The sequence below is a fragment of the Rhinopithecus roxellana genome, chromosome 10 (genome assembly GCF_007565055.1).
Source record: "Rhinopithecus roxellana isolate Shanxi Qingling chromosome 10, ASM756505v1, whole genome shotgun sequence".
NCBI classification, from domain to species: domain Eukaryota; kingdom Metazoa; phylum Chordata; class Mammalia; order Primates; family Cercopithecidae; genus Rhinopithecus; species Rhinopithecus roxellana.
In genome coordinates, this window is record NC_044558.1 from 108,026,494 (window position 1) to 108,047,900 (window position 21,407).

Below are 21,407 nucleotides of genomic sequence, written 5' to 3' on the forward strand. Positions count from 1 at the left end.
TACTGAGAAAATTCTGTCAGTGTCTCCAACAATGACTATGGGTATGCCTTTTTCCCCTTTCAGCTTTGGTACTTGTTCTTCATATGCTTCAAAATTCTCTTATGTTCACATATACACTTAAAATTGATAATGGCTTGTGGTTTTATTTACCATTTTATCATTATGAAATATTTCTCTTTGTTTCTAGAAATATTCTTTGTCATGATGGCTACTTTTGGAAATCTGTATATGTTTATATAATTCACATATTAGCAAGGCTTCCAACATTTGGCATCTATTGTTCGTTAAACTATTATACAGAACTGAGGATACAGTATGTACATAGGCACAGAGGCAGGGACAAAAATGACAGGACTGTTCCAAGGCCAGTAAGATTTGATGAGGCTGTAGCATCAGTGGGGACAGAGGAGTGGAAGTTTCCTTTTGGCCCTTTACACTGTATTATGGCTCTTGACTGTATAGCAGAATGGTTTGGGACAGTCTTTGCAGTCTTATGGTCCCAGGTTTAACTTCTGAATCTACCATTTATTAAACTTGTGACTTAAGTTACTTAACCTCTATTTCCTCATATGTAAAGCGGAGACAAATAATGGCACATACTTCATGTGTTTTCAGAAAGATGAAATTATATATATATATAGCATACATACACATTACATGTATACACACAAATACAGTGCTTAGTAAAGTGTTCAATATTTATTTTTATATGTATAGTATTACATATGTATATATTATATTACAAGTATTATTATATGTATTTTCATAGAGTCGTCTCAATTTTCCTACTGGCTTCAATTTTCAGAGATTTAATTGTTCTTTTTGTTTGAAGCTTTCTTTTCTCCATTTGCTCCCATTCTCCCTGGCCCCACTCCCTTACTCTGCTTTCTTAGTTCCTAACTTTCTGGGCCTCCTCCCTGCCCAAATTGGATTTCATAGCCTCAAGAACTGCAGACTGTACAATTAAGGTAGTTGCTGCTTGCTATCTTTCTCCTTTTCCCACTCCCCCATGAACCTCAATAACTTGGCTACGATTTCAATTTCTGCTCTGAAAAAAATGCACTTATTAAAATTTTCCAATTATCTGCAATATGAATGCAGATAACTGGGGCTTATGTACCTAGTTCAGAAACACACCCCATGTAGTTGTGATGAAAGAATAACACTTTTTGCACAAGAAATGCTCCATATTTATGATAAATATTCTCAGCAAAAATTGTCAGTAGAGCTATAAAAGGCCCTTTGGAAGGGCACTTGAAAACTCGGCTCAGCAACTTCCTTTTCCACCTTGAAGCATCCCCTTCAAAAGAATTCCCAACCAGATGATGTTTGATGTTCCTGACCGAGCTCGCAGCATGATGAAAAAAAAGATCATGGGTTTTGAAGTAGGTTAGTGCAGACGCCTACTCTTCGGGTTATTTCTCAGCCTGAGCGCGTTTCCTGGCTTGTAAATTGCATATAGGAATCCTTTCCTAAATCCACATCCACAATAGTTTCCCTTATTATGGGTCTTCGTGCATCTTATACCTTTCATTATCATAGTTTCACTTCTCATTTAAGTAATAACGTCAGCTTCCTATAGTGGATTGTAAGCTCCACGAGGCCAAGGACCACGAGAATTCACCGTACTCTTGTATCCCCAGGCTAAACCTTCACTGTACACCCAAGAGTCTAGCACAGTGCTGGCACACAGTCGACAGTCAGCAAGTGAATGACAAAGGAGCAGTTGACAGTGGCCGGAGCTCCGTCGTTGGGACGTGGAGAGAGTCGCCCCGGCCCGCAGTTCCCGCCCTGGCACTGGGATAACTTCTCCCGCGGATGCCCAGCGCCGCCCTGGCCAGACCCTCTGTGCCCCAAGTCCAGTCCGGCCAGGAGCCACAGCCGCACGCGGCGCCTCGCCCCTTGACGTCACTCGGGGCGGGACTTCCGGCCGCCGAAGTTTAACAGTCCAGGCGGGAGCCGGAAGCCCAGCGCCGAGCGGGCCGCGGCCCCCTGTTGTGTTGCTGCGGAGAGGTGAGGTTCCGGAGGCCCTGAGGTCAGCGGGGCCCCGCCCGCCGCGTCCGTGCACCCTACGTATCCCAAAACCCCCTCCGTCTCCCTTAGAGGGCGGGGCGGAGGTCCTTGGGCTTCGCACGCCGCGAGCGGTTGCGGGCAGGGGCGCGGCGGCGCGTTGAGCTGGGAAGTGTTTGGGGAGCCGCGGGCCGGGGTCGCACACCTCCCCGAGAGGCGGCCCAGGTCAACTAGGGTAGGTTGGTGGCGGCCCTGGTGGCTGTGCTGCCCCCGAAAAGTTTGCCTCGTCTCCACAAGTCTGTCTTCTTTTTTGTCAACCTCAAGTACTTCTCTTTTGGCAGGTACTCGGATGCATTTTACAGGGTAGCCTCAGTTGAGCGGTTGTCCTGCAAGTAAAGTGCAGTTTTGGTGATTGAAAGTTGGAGAACTTTCATTTCAGCTGAGTAGTGTAGTTGAATTGGTTCCTGTAGCAGCTGTCCCTAAACCCAGGCCGACGTCTCGCTTTCGATGGGACCCTCTTTGTGGGACTGATGTAAAGCGTCTTCCTTAAATGTGCTCAGTTCTTAGAAGACCGGAGTAGGTGGGCGGATAGTCCTCTTCCCTGCCCCGCTTTAAGAGCGGGAAACAAACATTAAATCACTCAGCGAGTTGTCTCCTAAGTTGGAGCGGGTTTTTTGAACACAGTTTTTCGGAGCCCTGGCCTCAGTGATCTACCCACTACACCCCGCATCTCAATAGGCCTGGTGTAAGATGCAGGTAGACACAGCTTGCAGTTGTGTTTACAGGGCTTAGAGATCGCATTTCCAGCAATTCATTCGTTGTTCCTTGACTTGGGAACCAAGGAGGAACGTGTTACACATGTTTAAGGCTCCAAATCCAAACACTGTGTTACATTTCGACAGGTGACTTTAATGGCTTTTAGTAGCACTTTGTTAGATGAATGGAGCGTAAGGAAGCACATGAGTGAATTACCTTAACTTTTTGTCTCGAGAAGGAAACGTTTCTATAATTATGTCTTTAACTTGTCCTCTGAAATGGCTTATACTAGACGTGTATTGGTGACTCGGGGACCTGTCTGTGACATCACTAATGTTGTGTAGTAGTCTTGCACTTTCCATACTAGGAAGGTGTGGGGGAGGTATAATTCTGTGAACTCTTGCTTTCCTTTTCTCCCATGTACTTTTGAGCCTCTCTTTTCTCACCTATCGTTCATTACTACCTGTTGCTCTTTAAGGTGCCTGCCTAGAGCGGCTTCCTTGCCTTCTGTTTTCTAGACTTCCTTGGTTTGTGAAATCACCTTGTTAGAATTACATGTTTCAACTGTATACTCTGAATAAATGATTGAAGGTATTGTAGTCCAAGAATTGGTGTGGGGACTTAGTGGCATCTCATTTGACCATATTGCTAATTTTAGAGTTTTGGAAAAACTGGTGTGACTGGATTCTGACCTGCAGAAATGCTACTTTATCATACATTTTTTTAAAAAATTAGGAAGTTACTTATTAATCGTTATTTGTTGAGAAACTGCTGTGTGCCAGGAATGTTTCAAGACTGGTGTGGGGAGACAGACATTATTATGAGAACAAATAAAAATTTCGGATAATGACTGGGCGCGGTGGCTCACGCCTGTGGTCCTAACACCTTGGGAGGCTGTGGTGGACAGATCACCTGAGGTCGGGAGTTCGAGAGCAGCCTGACCAACATGGAGAAACCCCGTCTCTACCAAAAAGTACAAAATTAGCCAGGCGTGGTGGTGCATGCCGGTAATCCCAGCTACGCAGGAGACTGAGGCAAAAGAATCGCTTGAACCTGGGAGGTGGAGGTTGCGGTGAGCTGAGATCGCGCCCTGGCACTCCAGCCTGGGCAACAAGAGTGAAACTCCGTCTCAAAAAAAAAAAAAATTCAGATAGTAGGAAGTGCTATGAAAAAAATGAAATCAGGTATTGGGATATAGGGTAATCTGGTAAGTCCCTTACCAGGTAAGGAAGGGGCTGCATTAGTCAGGGTGGTCAGGAAAGGTCTTTCATAGGAGGAAACATTTGAGTTAAGACCTGAATGATGAGAAGAAGATGACCGTGGGAATCTGGGGATAGCATCTTAGGCACAGGGAGCAGCAAATGAAAAGACACTGAGGTGAGAATAACCTTGCCTTTGCATGAGGCAGAGAGAAGGCCAGTGAAAAGAAAGAGGAGAGTTACATGGGGGCCAGGACATGTAAGGCAGGCTAAGGAGGCTCAATTTCATTATCATTACTGTGAGGAGCCATTGGAAGGGTCAACTGAGAGAATGTGATCTGGCTTTTGTTTTAGGAAGATCACTTCAACTACTTTGGTGAGTGCACTGTTTGGAACAAAAATGGATGAGTTAGAGCCACTTGTATTAGATTAGATTTTGACCTTTTTTTGAGTGTGTCTTTTTAAATGTTTTAAAAATATATTGTTTTAAACTATTTGTAGGCGCAGTCATGCAGGAAAACCTCAGATTTGCTTCATCAGGAGATGATATTAAAATATGGGATGCTTCATCTATGACATTGGTGGATAAATTCAACCCACACACATCACCACATGGAATCAGCTCAATATGTTGGAGCAGCAATAGTATCCTTTAAAAAAACACACACACACACAAACCACTTATTAGGTTAAACAGCCACTGTCAATGAAACTTTTGCATGTGACTCATACTGAGTAATGTATTTTGCATTGCTACCAAGGATAGTAAAATAGTAATTTACAAAACAATATATCATATGAATGCACTCTGATTTTATGTGTTGGGTTCATTTTAAAAAAAATTTAGTTACAGCCCACTTCATTTGAAAACATTGCTATTAAAAAAAGTATATTCTGTCTACACCATAGAATTAGTTATGAAAAGTTTCTTATTGAACCAAATGGAATAAGGTTGGTAATTGTGGAAATAATTCCAAAAGGTTTTGGAATGAGTTTTTGCATCTGCATTTAGGTATTTGTGGATCTGAACTGAAAATTAAAGACAGAACATGAAAGCAGAAGCAAGTTTGGGAGGAGATAAAAAATTGTCCAGTATGTTCATCTTACTGATGTACTCTCCATATCTTCCTTCCTCTCTGTGTATGATGAAAACTACATTATTTCCTAAACAGACATAGTAAAGTTATCTAGATTGAATTTTTCTAAGCTTTTTATGTTTCTGATTGACACCTTCCCTGTCTTGGTGAGCTCCTAAATGTGGATAAAATAAAATGAGGGAGTGAAGACTGTAAACCAGGGTTTTTGAACCCTGTGCTATTGACTTTTTGGGGCAGGAAATTTGTTGTGGATCTTTCCTGTATGTTGTACCATGTGGAGAAGGTTTATTGGTCTTCTCTCCTTAGGTACTAATAGCTTCTAGTTGTGACAACCAAAAATATTTCCAGAATCACCCAAATCACTCCCAGTAGAGAACCACTGCTGTAACCACAGTACTCCTATCACCTTTTATATGAAAATGTTTTATATAACTGGTATGTTAGAAATTTTCTTTTGTGAAACTCATATGCAATTTCTTAACAAATTTTTAACATTTGTCTGATTTTTATCAACACCAAAGTATTCTACTTTCTGATGAAAGGAAAAAAATCAAAGCTTTAAAATACGACTGGTTCAGGAACAAAAATATTAAAAGTTTTATGTGAGCCTTACTATTCTTGCATGTCTATAACAAGAAGGACAAATTTTCTTATTGAATTAAATTTACCTCCTTATCATTCCTATATTTTGTGTTAAAGCAGTACAACAAATTACTTTGGTACTCTGTTAGTCAAACTCATGGTGAAATGACTGCATTTTTGAAGGACTTTCCAGATATTTAGTAGGGAAAATATTTTAAAGAGAGTGACAAGGGTATGAAGTTGCTGTTCTCTATTTTTAGATTTTCATTATGTTTAGAGCTTAATTTTCCCTCTTATTATATAAAAGTAGCAATTTGTAGTAAGATTATTTTTTGGTTGACTTTTGTTTTAAGGAGTTTTACTAGGAGTTGGCATTTACTAATGTGCTACTTAATAGTCTAACAACAAAACTGATGTAGCTATGAGATAGTGTTGTATGACTTTTGGAAATTGGTCTTATCGTTTTCTTGCATGAGCAGATGTGCACTGAAAGCCTTCACACAGTCTTACTCTTAATAAGGCTTTGATCACTTCCATGAAGGTTAATTACTGAAGATGAAAGAGTTCCCAGCCTTAGCAGCTTGGGGTCCACATAGCATAGATTCCAAGAATGGGGTTAATGTGGGACGCCAGAGAGATTAGTTTTTTGGTTTTTGTCATTTAGCTTATGTTCCTCACTTTCTCATGATTTCTAAAACTACAAGAGAAATACAAAAGTAGCTAGATTAGCCACCCACATTATGTTTCACTTCTTTTTTTTTTTTCTATATTCTAAGGAGAAAAGTAGTGGTAAACAGAGGAAGAAGTCAAGGAAAGGGAAATGGTTTTTCTCACTATGGTAATATCTAGGTAGAAATGATTTGATTTGCATCATGTATCATAATAAAATTACAGTCTATGCTCTGTTTACAAAATACCTGAAAGTTATGCAGAACATTCAAAAGTTAATGCAGTTAGGGATTCTTAGTGTCTAATTAACCTTTCTCCATTACTTTTACTCACATTTTAATTGCTGAAAAGCACAGATTTAAACTTCTGATATTTTAATTTGTTATGGCTCTCAAAATCAGACTCTTATTCTTGGTTATATTGTTGTACTTAATCATTTTAGTTTTAAAATACTTACTGTTTTGTGTTTACTGATTGTTCCACTTATGATTCATGTAACAGAAGGTAAATAAAATTTTAAATTAAGATTCAATTAAATTTTATTTAAAAATTAAAACTCATGACACAAACAATTCCTATTTAACCATACATATTTGTAAAATATTTGCAAGTTACTATAATATCCATTCTTAATTTAAAATTGGAACATTCTATCACAAAAATTCATGTTCTGGGAAAATATCAGGTCTTTTTTTTAAAAAATAGAAAAACGGGACTAGTGTGGATGTTTGCTGCCTAGTTTAGATTGGTACCAAGCACTAGGTTAATAAATATCTTGAACAGTTTCTGTAGATGAAAAGGTTGATTGATATTTGCTGATGCTGCTTTTATCATGCTCTCATTCTTGAAGGATAAAATTAGCCCTTCTGGCCTACTCGTTGAAAACAGAGTAGTATTTCACATGGGTTAAATAGCTTTTGAGTTGATAGCAGAGCCAGAAGGAAGGCTAGTTCTTCCCCGCAGTAGTAGCAAAGAGAATTAGTCTTAGTAATTATTAATAGTAATGTGAGCTACTTTTGAAAGCTACTCTATAAGCGTTACTCATTCATTGTCTTCTTAGTGTGTTTGCTTTTATAATTGCAATTCTTATAATAGTCTCTAGTGCTATAGATGTTCATGGATTGTTTGATGCTCCATAACTCTTCATTTAGATAACTTTTTAGTAACAGCATCTTCCAGTGGCGACAAAATAGTTGTCTCAAGTTGCAAATGTAAACCTGTTCCACTTTTAGAGCTTGCTGAAGGGGTAAGTGATTTTTTTTTTTTAAACTGTTAAAAATCTTAGTTTTGCTTGACTGGCAATTGGTTGTTTATTGTGGTGCTTGCAACTAAATATAAAGGTTTTTAAAAGCATCATTTTTAACTTAAGCTCAAAATAATACAGTAACTCTTAAAAGTGAGATATGTGTACTTACTGAGGTATTTTTAGGTAAAATAGTTTTGAATATTAGGGGAACAATTGAAGACTTGAATTTTGTTAACTAGGCCCTTCATTTCTTCATTTTCCTTCTGTGGGAGAGGATTCCTGTTGCTGCTATTTTAGGACGATGTCCCACACAGGTTGCTAGGTTGACCTGAGCAGATGAACTCTAATGACACAGCACTACTTTACTGATCTTGAGCTCAGGACCATCAGGAACAGACTCATAGCTGATGGTAGCCCTCTGCTTCAGATTCTGTCCACCTGTACTGAGGGGCCTGTCTGAGCCTCCCCATGCGCTCCTTAAACAGGTTTTTTTTTTTGTCAAAATAAGCTTAGGTCCCAGGGCATTTAAATGAAGCTGTCACTGCATACTGTTGCCTTATCCTTTTGTTTTGTTTTGTTTTGTTTTGTTTTGTTTTGTTTTTTGAGATGGAATCTCACTCTGTTGCCCAGGCTGGAGTGCAATGGCGCAATCTTGGCTCACTGCAACCTCCACCTCCCGAGTTCAAGCAATTCTCCTGCCTCAGCCTCTCAAGTAGCAGGGATTATAGGTTCCCACCACCACACCTGGCTAATTTTTGTATTTTTAGTAGAGACGGGGTTTCACCATGTTGGCCAGGCCCGTCATGAACTCCTGACCTTGTGATCCTCCTGCCTCTGCCTCCCAAAGTGCTGGGATTACAGGCGTGGCAGCCTATCCTTTTGTTTTATAAGTTAATCCCTCTGATTGAGGATAATACTGGCTTCTTCATTTCCAGTCACATTCCTTGAAAGCTATTTCTTTTTTAAATAGAATAGGATTTAAATAAAAAGGTATGAGTAGTTGATAGCTTGTTTTTTGTTTGTTTGTTTGTTTCAAAGTTTTTATAGCAAATCTTAAATTATTATGGATTGTCATAATTTTACACACTGGGATAGGTAAGGTAGCCCAATTAGAAAGAAAGCAGCAGGACAATTGAATAAAAGCTCAACTAATTTAAAGAGGACTCATGATTTTTATCAATCCTCTCCTAAAGGTATCCGGTGGGATTGACCTGAACTTCAGTTCTAACCCACAGATGTTGGAGACTGGGACAGAGAGAACATCTGCTAACAGTAGAAATGGAGTTTGAGGCACTCTGTTTAACCTGACTTAAGCGAAATCAAGGCATAGAATGTCCCTGGTCAATAAAAGGCAAACTGAAGTCTTCAAGAGCAGGCAAAACATCTTAACCATCTTTGGATCTTTGTATCCTAAGATGTTCAAAAAACACTTGTTAATGTCAACGTCAAAACCATTTTAACTTCTACTCTACCACTATATATATGTACTACTGTTATGCATTATGCCTTAAAATCAGTGAATCGGTGTTTGGGAGCTTTTTTTTTAAGTATAAAAATAACAGATGGTATTTACAAGTGTTCCATAATTCTAAGAGTTCTGTGAATATTCCAAATTAGTTGCTATGAGTCTTAGCCCTCTTTCCCATAGTTAACAAATCATACCATAATGCTGGTAGATAAAAGTAAGATTAGTTGAGTTCAAATTTTCAGTCTGTTTTAATTTAGCTATAAAAATATTTGCAAACATTGGTTTTTTAGCTTTTACTAGTAATGTTTAAAGTAACATATTTATGTGCTAATAACCTTTTTGTAACTTCCAAATCCTCTTACTCGTGTATTGTTTGAGGCATTAGACCTTTTCTACTTGAGAAAATAAATTATGATCCTACTCATTTAAAAATTTTAGAGTGGAACTTTAAGTTCATATTTATTTTCTTTGATTTTGTATTTCACCTCTTTAAAGTAGAATGTACCTTTGCCTTGCACCTTGAGCAGTACAGGATTCCTGTATTAACCACACAATTTCCATTAATTATTTAAGTTCATTAGTTGCATTAATAATACACTATCATTAAAAAAGATCTATCATTAGGGTTAGCCAGCTCTAAATATAAGTTTTATTTTGAGCCCTTAAGAGTAATTGTAGTTGTTGTGATGATTGGAGTCCCAATACATTGATCTTCAGTGGACACCATCTTTTTCTCTTTTATTTAAAGGCTGTTTTGATAGTTCTTAGCAAACTGTCCTGATTTGCAGTGACAACCAGATTTTAAATCTTCTTAGTCTGCTTCCACCAAAGTCAATTCCTAGAATGGTATCTGCAGGAGAATTACAGCAACTGTACTGAAACATTGATGTTGTATGCATCTTGCTATTTGTATATGTTAGTTGATACTCTTGGTCAAAATTTCAGAGCTAGAAGGAACCCTGGAGTCCACAGAAGTGAACACAAATCTATTTGATTTCCTTGAAGCATTTTTGACCCCCTTAAAAGCTGCTGGATCCATGTGGAAGAAAGATAATGAGAGAGTGGCTCTTTAGTACAAGATTAGCATGTTTATAGTACTTAAACATGCAATGGGGGAGAAGGACTAGAGGAAGGGTACCATCTGCACCCTTTAAAGAATCTCTTTTGAGCAGAGGATATTTCTGAGAAGCATAGACTCTCAAAGTAAGAAAGTAGATCTAGTCTTCACCTTTCGTTTCTCAAATGCAGAAACACAGGCTCAGAAAGGTGAGATGATTTGCGTAAACCTACATAGCTTGCCTTTTAACTTTTAGCGAAGTCATAAAATGTCCCCTTTGAATTTGAAGAATCCAAGGATGCACTGTGGAAGTTACAACTAATGTAACTTGGTAGTGCATCTGAAGGTTACATAGGAAAAAAATGCACCATTGTGTTCTGTGTAGCATAGTTACTGATGGCACCACCAGATTGGTGACACTCAAAGATACTCATTGAGAAGAACTTGATAACATCTGTATTTTAGCCATTCTATAAAGATCGAGCATGGATATAGCTTTGTGCTAGTGAAACTGACATTCTGGCAGGGGACAGGCAGTAAACTAGTAAACAAAAAATACCCAGATATTGATAAGTTATCATGCGGATAACTAAAATAAGATATTGCAATAGCAAGTTACATTAAGTAGCCAGTGGAGTTCCCTTGAAGTGTGGTGGCACTTAAGTTGATCTGTTGACCAGAAGGTCTTCCAAACAAGGTTCAGAGAATTTAGCTTTCTAGGCAAGGAGAATAGATGTGTAGAAGCCTTGAGGCAAATATAGGGTTGTATATTTAAGGAATGAAAGGTCAGTATGGCTGGAGAATTAGTGGATGAGGAAGAAAATTGTAACAGATGAGGTAGGGCCCAGATAATAGGACTTCGAAAGCCAGGTAAATGTTTGGAGTTTATTCGTGGTGTGATTGGAAGCCGTTGAAGATTTTTAAACAGGAAGGAGACATGATCTGATTTATGTTTGTAAAGTCCACCCTACTTATGAAGAACAGAATATAGGAAAGCAGGAGTGGAAACAGGGAAACCAGTTAGGAAGCTGCTGTCATAGTTTGGCAAGGTTTGGGTTAGTGTTAGTAGTAGCTATAGATAAAGGGAGCCCATGTGGGATTCATTCTTGGGTTGGGGTTTAGAGAGCTTACTGATCGATTGGAGGGGAGGGAGAACAAGAAATCAAGGGTTATTCTGGGTTTTTGTCTTTAGAAACTGGAGGTGTCTTTACAGAGATGGGGAACAAGTGAGGTTGGACTTTGATGACCTGATGTCTGAGACTTGGTCTCCTTAACAGGGAGATTTGCTGGGAGACTTAGGGGAAGTATCTTGACTTCTTTTAAAAAACTTACCCCATCAGTAAAATGAGGACTCTACACTGGAAATTCTTTGAAGTCTCTTCTATTTTTAGCATTTCTGAGCTGGGGATTGATTTTAATGTAGGATATTCTGTGGAAATACAAGAACAGGCTTTATCAAGGGGAGATAGGATGGGCAAACAAGCCGTGATGGGAGACCAGGACTGCCAGTGTCTCCTAAGCTTCCTGTGTTGTCACCAGTCCACAGAAGTGAACGCAAATCTATTTGATTTCCTTGAAGCATTTTTGACCCCCTTAAAAGCTGTTGGATCCATGTGGAAGAAAGACAATGAGAGAGTGGCTCTTTAGTACAAGATTAGCATGTTTTTGGTATTTAATTTAACAAATATTTATCACATGCTTACTAAGTGTTGAATGAGACCTGAAAGTCAGCTCTGAGCTCTGTTAAATTAAGGTAACTTTTATTTTTATTTTTTTTAAATAGCAAAAGCAGACATGTGTCAACTTAAATTCTACATCTATGTATTTGGTAAGCGGAGGCCTAAATAACATTGTTAATATTTGGGATTTAAAGTCAAAAAGAATTCATCGATCTCTTAAGGTAAGCAATTAAAAAAAAATCTTTACAAAAAATGGATATCTTAATGCATTTAGAGTACTTACCAAGCTTTTATTTTTGAGCTTTTATGATAAAAATAAGGGGCTTCAGAATTGTTAGGGAAAATAAAGGTGCTATTTAGCCGGAAGCTTGTTTTTATGTCTTTTTTCTTCCATGTATAGAATTAATGCCTATGATCAACATTTAAAACTTTTTTCTTGTTTTTTCATTTAGTTCTACTCTTATTTGAATGAACCACTTTACTCATTTTTTTCTAAACTATGGTTTGTGGTCATCAGGGATCTTTCCTTAGGGCAAGTTGGAAAAAATGAGAGTTGTTTTGGGATGATAGTATTCAATATAGTAATCAGAGTTGGGGGATCAGCTTTTTAGTTATGTAGTATATTTGGCTGCTGTTGTTTGTGTTATTTTTTATCTGTTTGTATTTTTAACTTGGTAATATTTTGTAAACTGATTTACTATTTACAATTAATGTTTCTTTAATAATTAGCTTTTGGTAGTTTCAGAAAATAAAGTATTTAGCACAACAAAGTCTCTGGTTATATTTTTGGAATTCTACTTTTCATTATATTGTCTTTTTAATATTTAGAAGGTGATCTTAAATTTAATTTTTGTCTTTTAAAAAGGTTTTAATATGAAAAATATAAACATATATCTAGACACATACACAGAGGAAGAGCTTTCTTTAACCCATCACCCATGTAAGCTTCAATTACCCCATCCCTGCATGGCAAAATTTGATACACTTTTCCATTTTCAGCTTTCCCAGTTACTCTGGATGGTTTTCTGTCTTTTGGGTGTGAAATTTGTAATGTTTAGCTCCCTCATTCATTCTGTTAATGAATATTTTGACTAATTGTGATAGTGGGAAATCTAATGTTTTACCTTTGAATCTCTACAGTCCTCTCTGTGGTGATTAACACAATTTCTGGCATTTGGTAGGTTCTTAGTAAATGTTGGCTGAATGACTTATTTTCCACAGTTGAAATTAGGAAGACACTTGCCTCTTTATAAAGTCATAGAAATTACATTGGACCCCATGTTCTTAATTTCCCAAATGGGAACGATACCCAAAATGTCTGCTCTTCCTTTTTTCTTTTCATCAAACATTTTTTCCTCAAGATAGCAAGCGTTCCTTGGTTTTAGGAATGGAATAAAAGGTAAAGAAATCTCTGAAAATACTTGAAGGACCACTTGAAAAAGTTGTAATGTAAGTGGAATATCATAGCTATTATTCTTGCCATTACATAAGTAATTATTAGATACAGGGCTTAGTTTGTTGTTATTATTGAGATATGGCATCTTCCTGTTAAAAACTCTTCTCCCAATTTTGATAACTCTTCTCTGCTCCTGCTAGACATCTCTAATTTGATGTTGGAAAACATAGTCCTTGTGAACTCAGTTTGTTTAAAACCTGAAAGTTTTATTTCCTCAAAGTGTATTCCTAATTGGATTTGAGAGGCAGCCTGGTATAGTGGAAGGAACAGAGGCTTTGGAGTTTGACATGGGGTTGAATCCTGGTCACTTAGCAGTTATGTGAGCTTGCACGGGTTTCTTAACCTCTCTGTGTCTCATGTATTTCGTTTATAAAATGGGCAAAATAACCTTGCCCCTCAGGCTTTTCTAAGCATTAAATAATGTATAAAGGTCCTAGCACTAGTAGGTTCTGAGCAAATGGAAGCAGCTGCTGTTATCTCACAGATGCCTCGCTCATTTGTTCTTCCCCCTCCTCCGTTTTGCAATGTCTGGTTTCTTTCCCCTTCCCATGATTTTTCTCTTTTCTTTAAGGTTGAACTCCAGCTTTATGTCTTCCATAAAGCTTCCTCTGCCAACTTCATTCGCAGTAGCTCTTTCTCTTTCCTCTGACACTTTCCTCCATCATTCATTTAGCATATTCTCTGCCATTTTCATGTTAAAGCAGGAACTCAAAATAGTCAACTTGCAATACCTGTTATTTGTCAGAGGAAGTAAATTCTTTAAAGTAGACATAATGCCATGTAGAAAATTACCTTTCCATAATGTCTCTCTTTCTTTTGTAAAGTGCCTGGACCATTTTTTTCATTATTGAAAATAATTCTCTGTGTATTTGAGGAAAATGTTAAAGCAAATATTAGATTGATAAGTACATAATATATGGTATTTACAGAAACATGAAAATGGGCTGTTCGAGGGTTATGGGGCAGCCTACTTACTTTCATTTCTCTCTTTCAGGATCATAAAGATGAAGTAACTTGTGTAACATACAATTGGAATGATTGCTACATTGCTTCTGGATCTCTTAGTGGTGAAATTATTTTGCACAGTGTAACCACTAATTTATCTAGTACTCCTTTTGGCCATGGTAGCAACCAGGTACAGTATGAGTTTATTCAGAGTAAAATTGGTGAGATAGATTTTGAATTGTATCTTACATAAGGCTATGAATTTTAAGTTTTTGAAATGCTTGATGGAAAAACTTTAGCTATTTTTAAATGGTAGTGTTTTGAAATATTCAGATAGCAAGCTAATTCGTACTAGATTATGGTGCTTATGTAAATTTGATTATGTGATCAAATAGTCACATCCTTCTAGACTATAACTATATACAGCATAATAAAATACAAATAGTTGTTAATAGGTTAAATGTAAAAAATGGATATTAATCTTTCTATAGCACTACTGTTATAGAAATGTGTCACATAGCTCAGACTTTGTCAGCTGCAAGACAGATACACTCAGAAATACTGTTTTGTGAACATGGAATGATTGAGTTTGTTTAGGCAGAGGGTAATTTAAGTTTTGTATTTTTGTTTTTGTAGGTATATGATAAAGTATCAAAGCTTATATATTTCAGGTTAATATAATAGTGTTTTGGGAAACTTTTTAAAAGGAAAATAAGTCAATTTTTCCCTTTATGAAAAAGTTTAAAAGAATAAATTCAGTTTTTCAAGGAACCTAACTCTTGGTTAACTTTCCATAAAATTTGCCTTAGAAATTTCCAGTGAGGTGCAAATTCTTTTAATTTTTACTTAATTATAATCTCTTTGGCCATAATTATTATCAGATAAAATATGGGAGATCTTCACTTTTGGCAAGTAGTTTTTAAAATTATTACTTGAATGTATTTAGTGCTTAAAAAATTTAGTGGATATGAAAAGTATACAGGAAAAAGTCTTTTTTAAGTTTCATATATATTGGGGGAATAATACAGATATATAAATGGTATTATGAGTAAGTGATATAAAACAGTCTTATGGTGATACAGAACAGTTGAGAGAAGACTATCTCAGAATAAAATAGGGAAAATTGAAAGGGTTGGGAGTTGCAGCTAGGTCTAAGGCTTACTTATTTTGTTTTTACTATGACAATATAAATTGGCCTTTTTGCCAATATTTGTTTCTAACTTGTATTAGGGTTACTCTTTGTTTTGTTTGTTTTTTTGAGACGGAGTCTCGCTCAGCTGCCCAGGCTGGAGTGCAGTGGCGCAATCTGAGCTCACTGCAACCACCGTCTCCCAGGTTCAAGCAATTCTCCTGTCTCAGTCTTCCAAGTAACTGGGATTACAGGCACTCACCATCATGCCCAGCTAATTTTTGTATTTTAGTAGAGATGGGGTTTCACCATGTTGGCCACGCTGGTCTTGGACTCCTGACCTCAGGTGATCCACCCGCCTTGGCCTCTCAAAGTGCTGGGATAACAGGCATGAGCCACCGCACCCAACCAGGGTTAGTCTTTTTCACATGTCCACATTATTGTTGGAACCATGGCCTGTTTCTTTGTCCTCAGTCTATTGTCTAGTTTCTTGCCTTACATGGAGAAGATGCATAATGAATATTTTAATGTATGAGTATATTTAGAGATGACAAAGATTTTGTTAGGCAAATATAAAGCTTTAGAAGAGGGATTTTTTTTCTTTCTTTTTTTCTTTTTCTTTGAGACAGAGTCTTACTCTGTTGCCCACGCTGGAGTACAGGGGAATGATCATGGCTCACTGCAGTGCCAACTCCTGGGCTCAAGCAGGAGCCTGGCTAAGTTTTTTTCTTTTTCTTTTTTTAATATTAGAGACAGAGTCTCAGTATGTTGTCCAGGCAGGTCTTTAACTCCTGGCCTCAAGTGATCCTCCTGCCTCGACCTCCCAAAGTGCTAGGATTACAGGCATGAGCCACCACACCCAGCTGGGAGAGGGATGTTTTATATGGAGGAAATCACATTAACAAAAATAAGGAGAAAGGAAATTGCATGGGCTTTATATAGGGCCAATGTGAGAAAAGATTGGAAAAGGGTAAATATGAATATAGTATTGATTTAAGACTGAATGTCACACAAAAGACTTCTGTTTTGGAAGGTATTTAGGGAAACTAATCAGAGTTTTTAATTACTTGAATGTCAGAATCATAGAATCCTTGAACATTAAAAATAGCCTTTAGAGGTAATCTCGCTTTCTGCATTTTATGGATGAAGATAAATGATTTGCCAAAGGGATGCTCTTTAGAATGTACTAAATTGTCATAGAAGCAGGAACTTATATTTTGTTTTGGTGATTTCTTTTTTATTTATATTTTGATAAAGGGGAGCCATAAAGTGTAAACTTTGAAACTATTGTGAAAAAAATCATTAATGTTCAAGTACCTTTTTTAAGGACGTAGAGTAACTTTCTTTTTTGTGTGTGTTAGAAGCATGACAAATTTATAAATTTTATAAATTTTGGACTGACCTTTCAATACCATAAAAATTAGACCAGATACTACTATGTATATTCTTATACTTCAATTTTTATATTTATTATATCTTGCTAGATAATTTTCTTATTAAAATCAGACATGAAGGAATATTCCTGAAAACATTAGGTTTGACTCTACCTTTTGGCCTAATTTTGTGTAAAAGATTTACATTTTTTAAAACAATTGAGGTGTAACTTTATAATAAAGTGCAGTGCATATATCTTAAGTGTACAGCTTGTTGAATTATGTATATGTAAATACATTGGTGTAACTACTAACAAAATCAAGATATAGAACATTGCCAGCACACCAGAGGACTTAATTTTGCCTTTTCCAGTCACTACCTCGTATTTTATAAAAGGAATCATATGTGGGCCAGACGTGGTGGCTCATACCTGTAATCTCAGCACTTTGGGAGGCTGAGGCAGGCGGATCACTTGAGCCCAGGAGTTTAAGACCACCTTGGGCAATGTGGTGAAACCTCATCTCTATTAAAAATATGAAGAAATTCACCAGGCATGGTGGTGCATGCCAGTAGACCCAGCTGCTTGGAAGGCTGAGGCAGGATAATCACTTGAGCCTGGGAGGTTGAGGCTGCAGTGAGTTCTGATTGTGCCACTACACTCCAGCCTGAGTGACAGAGTAACATCCTGTCTCAAAAGAAAAGAAAAACAGGGAATATCATGTGTCTGGTTTCTTTAGTCATCATTACGTTTGCTTTGTTGCGTGGAATAGTAGTTCATACTGTATTAATACTGTGTAGTGTTTCCTTATATGAATGGGCCACCATTTATCCATTCTATTGTTGATGAGCAGTGGATTGTCTTGTTTTAGCTGTTACAGGGTAACTACTGTGAATATTTTTGTACAAGTCTTTTTTTAAGATTATGTTTTTATTTCTTTTGAGTAAATACTTAGGAGTGGAATTGCTGGATTGTAGCATAGGCATACAGTTTTACTTTATGAAAAATTGCCAAAACATTTTCTAAAGTGAAATCCAACTGGATGTGAGATCGAGTTGCTCCACATTTTTGCTAATACTTGGCATTATCTGTCTTATTTTTACCACTTTGATGGTTATTTAGTGCTGTCTCATGGTGGTTTTAATTTGCATTTGTCCATGTTGAATGATGTTAAGTAAATTTTTATATGCCTTCTTTTGTGAAGGCATTTTCAAATCTGTTGCCTGTTTTTATGTTGGGTTATATGTGTTTTTAAAATTTATTTATGATTTCTTATGTATTGCAGGTAGATTCATTTTGGGGATATGCATGTTGCAAATGTCTTCCTTCAGCCACGGCTTGCCGTTTTACTCCTTAATACCTGGTTTTGTGTGTGTGTGTGTGTGTATTTTAATGAACAGAAGTTCTTAAATTTAATGAAGTCAAGTCTCATATGTCAGTCTTTTATGTTTGCTGCTTTTTGTGTTCTCTTGAGAATCTTGCCTGCCCCAAGGTTTTGAAGATACTATTCTGTTTTCTTTTAGAAGCTTTGTTGTTTTATCTTTCTTATTTATGTTTGTTATGATCCATTTCAAATTAATTTTTGTGTATTGTGTGAGAGAAGGTCCTACATTCCCTGTAGATATCTAATTGTGCCAGTGTTGTTTATTACAAAGACCAACCTATCCCCACTGAATTACAGTAATGCCGTCTTACACAACTGATAACTGTATTTGTTAGTTTGTAGTCATTCTATTTTGTTACATTGGTCTAGTTTGTTACTAGTTTTGATTATTGTAGCTTTATGGTAAATCGTGATATTTTTAACTTCACTTTGACTACTCTGGACCTTTTGCATTTCTAGCTGAATTTTAGAATCAGCTTGCCCATTTCCAGCAAAAAATCTGCTTCATTTTGATTGAGATATTGGATCTATGGACCAATTTAGGAACAACTACTATCTTAACAATATTAATTCTTCCATGAACATGGTATAACTATCTATTTAAGTCTTTAATTTTTCTTAGCAGTGTTTTGTTTTTACTGTAGAAGTCTTGCATATCTTTTAGTAGATTTATTACTATGCATTTGATTTTTTGATGATATATTTTAATTGCATTTTTTGTTAAATTTTGTTTTCCAATTCTTTGTGGCTTGTAGAGAAACATAGTTGATATTTGTCTTTTGTCATTTCATCCAAAAATTCTGCTAAATTCACTTAATAGCTGGGACAGTCTTGATTCTTTTGAAAGAATTTGTAGTTTTTTTTTTTTTTTGCATTTATAGTTTATACACTATCATGTCTGTCATCTGTGAATAATAAGTTTTTATTTCTTATTTCCTGATCTTTATAGATGTTATTACTTTTTCTTTATTGCATTGACTAGGCTCTCCAATCCAGTGTTGAATAGAACTGATGATAGTGGACATCTTTATTTTGTCCCCAAATTCAGGAAGAAGCATTCACAGTTTACTACCAAGCATGATAGTAATTGTAAGGTTTGTGTTGTAGATATCCTTTATCTTACTAGGGTGCTGTATATTGTGGGTAAATTTTACTACTTATGTTGGAAGTTTTACATTGTTTAGCTCCTATAATTCATATTTATCCATCCTAGATGAAAGTAGCAATAAGCAAGTAAGTATACAGTTAACCAAATACAATGTTGAGTGCTGTGAAAGCAATAAACTGCAGAGTTCCAAGGGAACATACAGGAGAGACACCTAAGCCATTTGGGAAGAATGGAAAAGCATTTTAAAGGAAATGATGTCTCAGTGGCAGCCTGAGGAAGGGTGCAAGTTATTCAGACCTGGGTTGTTGGGGAGGGACCAGAGAAAGTGGTGAGAGGATTTGGAGAGCACTGTAAGCAGAAGTGATCACTGCATAGAATGCTTACCACCATATATTGTGTTTCAGCACTGTGATCATTGCATTATATTACCTTCTCTCATTTAATCGTTGCTACTAACTTGTGAGGTATATGTTCTCATTTTACAAATGAGAAAACAGATTCCAGGACTTTCAGATCATACAACTCTTAATTGACTATTTTACATATCAGCTCCTCAGAATTGGTAGCATTTTCTTTTGTATATCTAGCTCAGGAGCAGCTGAATGTATAAGGATTTGAGGATGAAAAGCTTATGGAAACTTTACAGTATTTTCTTGTCTCTTTGTGCAGGAGTCCAATATGTACTTATACCTCTTCCTCACACAAGTATCTTCTAAAATTCTAGGTGATAGGTTGCTGTATTACTGATTTTGAAAGGATTTTCATTGATAACTTTGCACAGGGAACTGAATTAAATGTATCTTTTAGTTTAGGAAAACAGTAATGCTCAAAGCTTATCTCTTATCTAAGGTCAGATAAACTAGAACTTGAGATCTTCATGGGCCTGCTGCCTCCTGCTTGGGCATTCTGCATCTCTGTAGGATCTTTTGATGTAGCTTTACATGGTAAGTCCCACATTTATTTGGAGAGCACTAGGAGTAAAGCACCTTAGCTAGCTGAGTGAACTTGAACAAGTTACTTAACTCTCAAGCCTCCTTTTCCTTATCTGTCAAGTGAGAATAATATACTTTCAATGGGATTTTTTTTTTTTTTGATGGCTAAATGAGATGGTGAGTGTGTTTATCACTTTGCCTACCATTTGGTAAGAGGTCAGTGAGTGTTAGCTGTTATTGTGAGCTTTTAATGAATACCAATCTATTAAAATACCTTTTGTGATTTACTTCTCTAAAATGATTTGAACATCTTTAGATTTAATGTGTTCCCTCCAAACCCAGTTGCAAGTTGACCCCGGTAATCCTATTTTGTGTTTTAGACTGATTTAAAAATGAGAGCATGAAAGATGGTGAAAAATTTGACTAGAGTCTGTTGGTTTTTTTCCCCTTTCCCTGGAACAAATGGTTATATTTGTTGTGTATACCATTTTATTTTGTTTTTCTTCAATAAGTTATGCCATTAAAACAGAATACATGGGCTCAGAAATATAAGTTGGCTTCTGCTGGTAAGGATGCAGTCCCAGTTTTCTTAGTGAGGAAAGACAGTTTTCATGATTTTACATACTTATGTTTCCTTTTTATGGGCAGCATAATTTAAACCTTTGGAATTTTTTTTTTTCAAATTAGTTTTTCCTATAAGTAGTACTGCCTGTTTTATCTGATTGTGGCCCAAAGCATCAAATTGCTACTTAATGAATGTTTATTCATTAAAAAAACTTTTATTAAAATTTCTCAATTCAGTTCAGTTTAAAAATATTGTGACCAGGCACAGTGTTTCACACCTGGAATTCCAGCACTTTAGGAGGTCAAGGCAGGTGGATTGCTTGAGCACAGGAGACCAGCCTGGGCAACATGGTGAAATGCTACCTCTACAAAAAATACAAAAATTAGCTAGGTTTGGTGGTGCACGCCTGTAGTCCTAGCTACTGAAGAGGCTGAGGTGAGAGGAGGGATTGAGCCTGGGAGATTGAGGCTGCAGTGAGCCATGACTGTGCTGCTACACTCCAGCCTGGGTGACATAGCGAGACCCTATCTCAAAAAAAAAAAAAAAAAAATGTGTGTGTGTGTGTGTGTGTATAATATATGTCATATTCATTCAAGTTTAAACAATGTTTATAACAACTTCAAATCTGTCAAAAAGTTGACATAATTGAATTCAGTCTGTTACTTAAGCCCAATTTCTGTGTTGATAAGTTTTACTTACTGAGAAAATGGTAAATGGGGCACATCTATGATTAAATAAAAATTTTTCTGTTTT

General features: G+C 36.8%; 1 protein-coding gene across 3 annotated transcripts in view; it reads left to right on the forward strand.

The window, feature by feature from the left end:
- The first annotated feature begins 1,932 nt into the window (after positions 1 to 1,932).
- NEDD1 (NEDD1 gamma-tubulin ring complex targeting factor) overlaps positions 1,933 to 21,407 on the forward strand; it is a 46,633-nt gene continuing 27,158 nt past the window's right edge. The window contains exons 1-5 of one of the 3 annotated variants that reach the window (XM_010383883.2): positions 1,943 to 2,013; positions 4,467 to 4,610; positions 7,465 to 7,559; positions 11,868 to 11,984; positions 14,214 to 14,354. In XM_010383883.2, coding sequence (XP_010382185.1) covers positions 4,475 to 4,610; positions 7,465 to 7,559; positions 11,868 to 11,984; positions 14,214 to 14,354 — 489 coding nt within the window. In that variant the 5' untranslated portion in view covers positions 1,943 to 2,013; positions 4,467 to 4,474. Of the gene's footprint in view, positions 2,014 to 2,117; positions 2,246 to 4,466; positions 4,611 to 7,464; positions 7,560 to 11,867; positions 11,985 to 14,213; positions 14,355 to 21,407 lie in introns of those variants that run through there. The other 2 variants (XM_030939658.1, XM_010383884.2) reach the window with 2 other exon arrangements.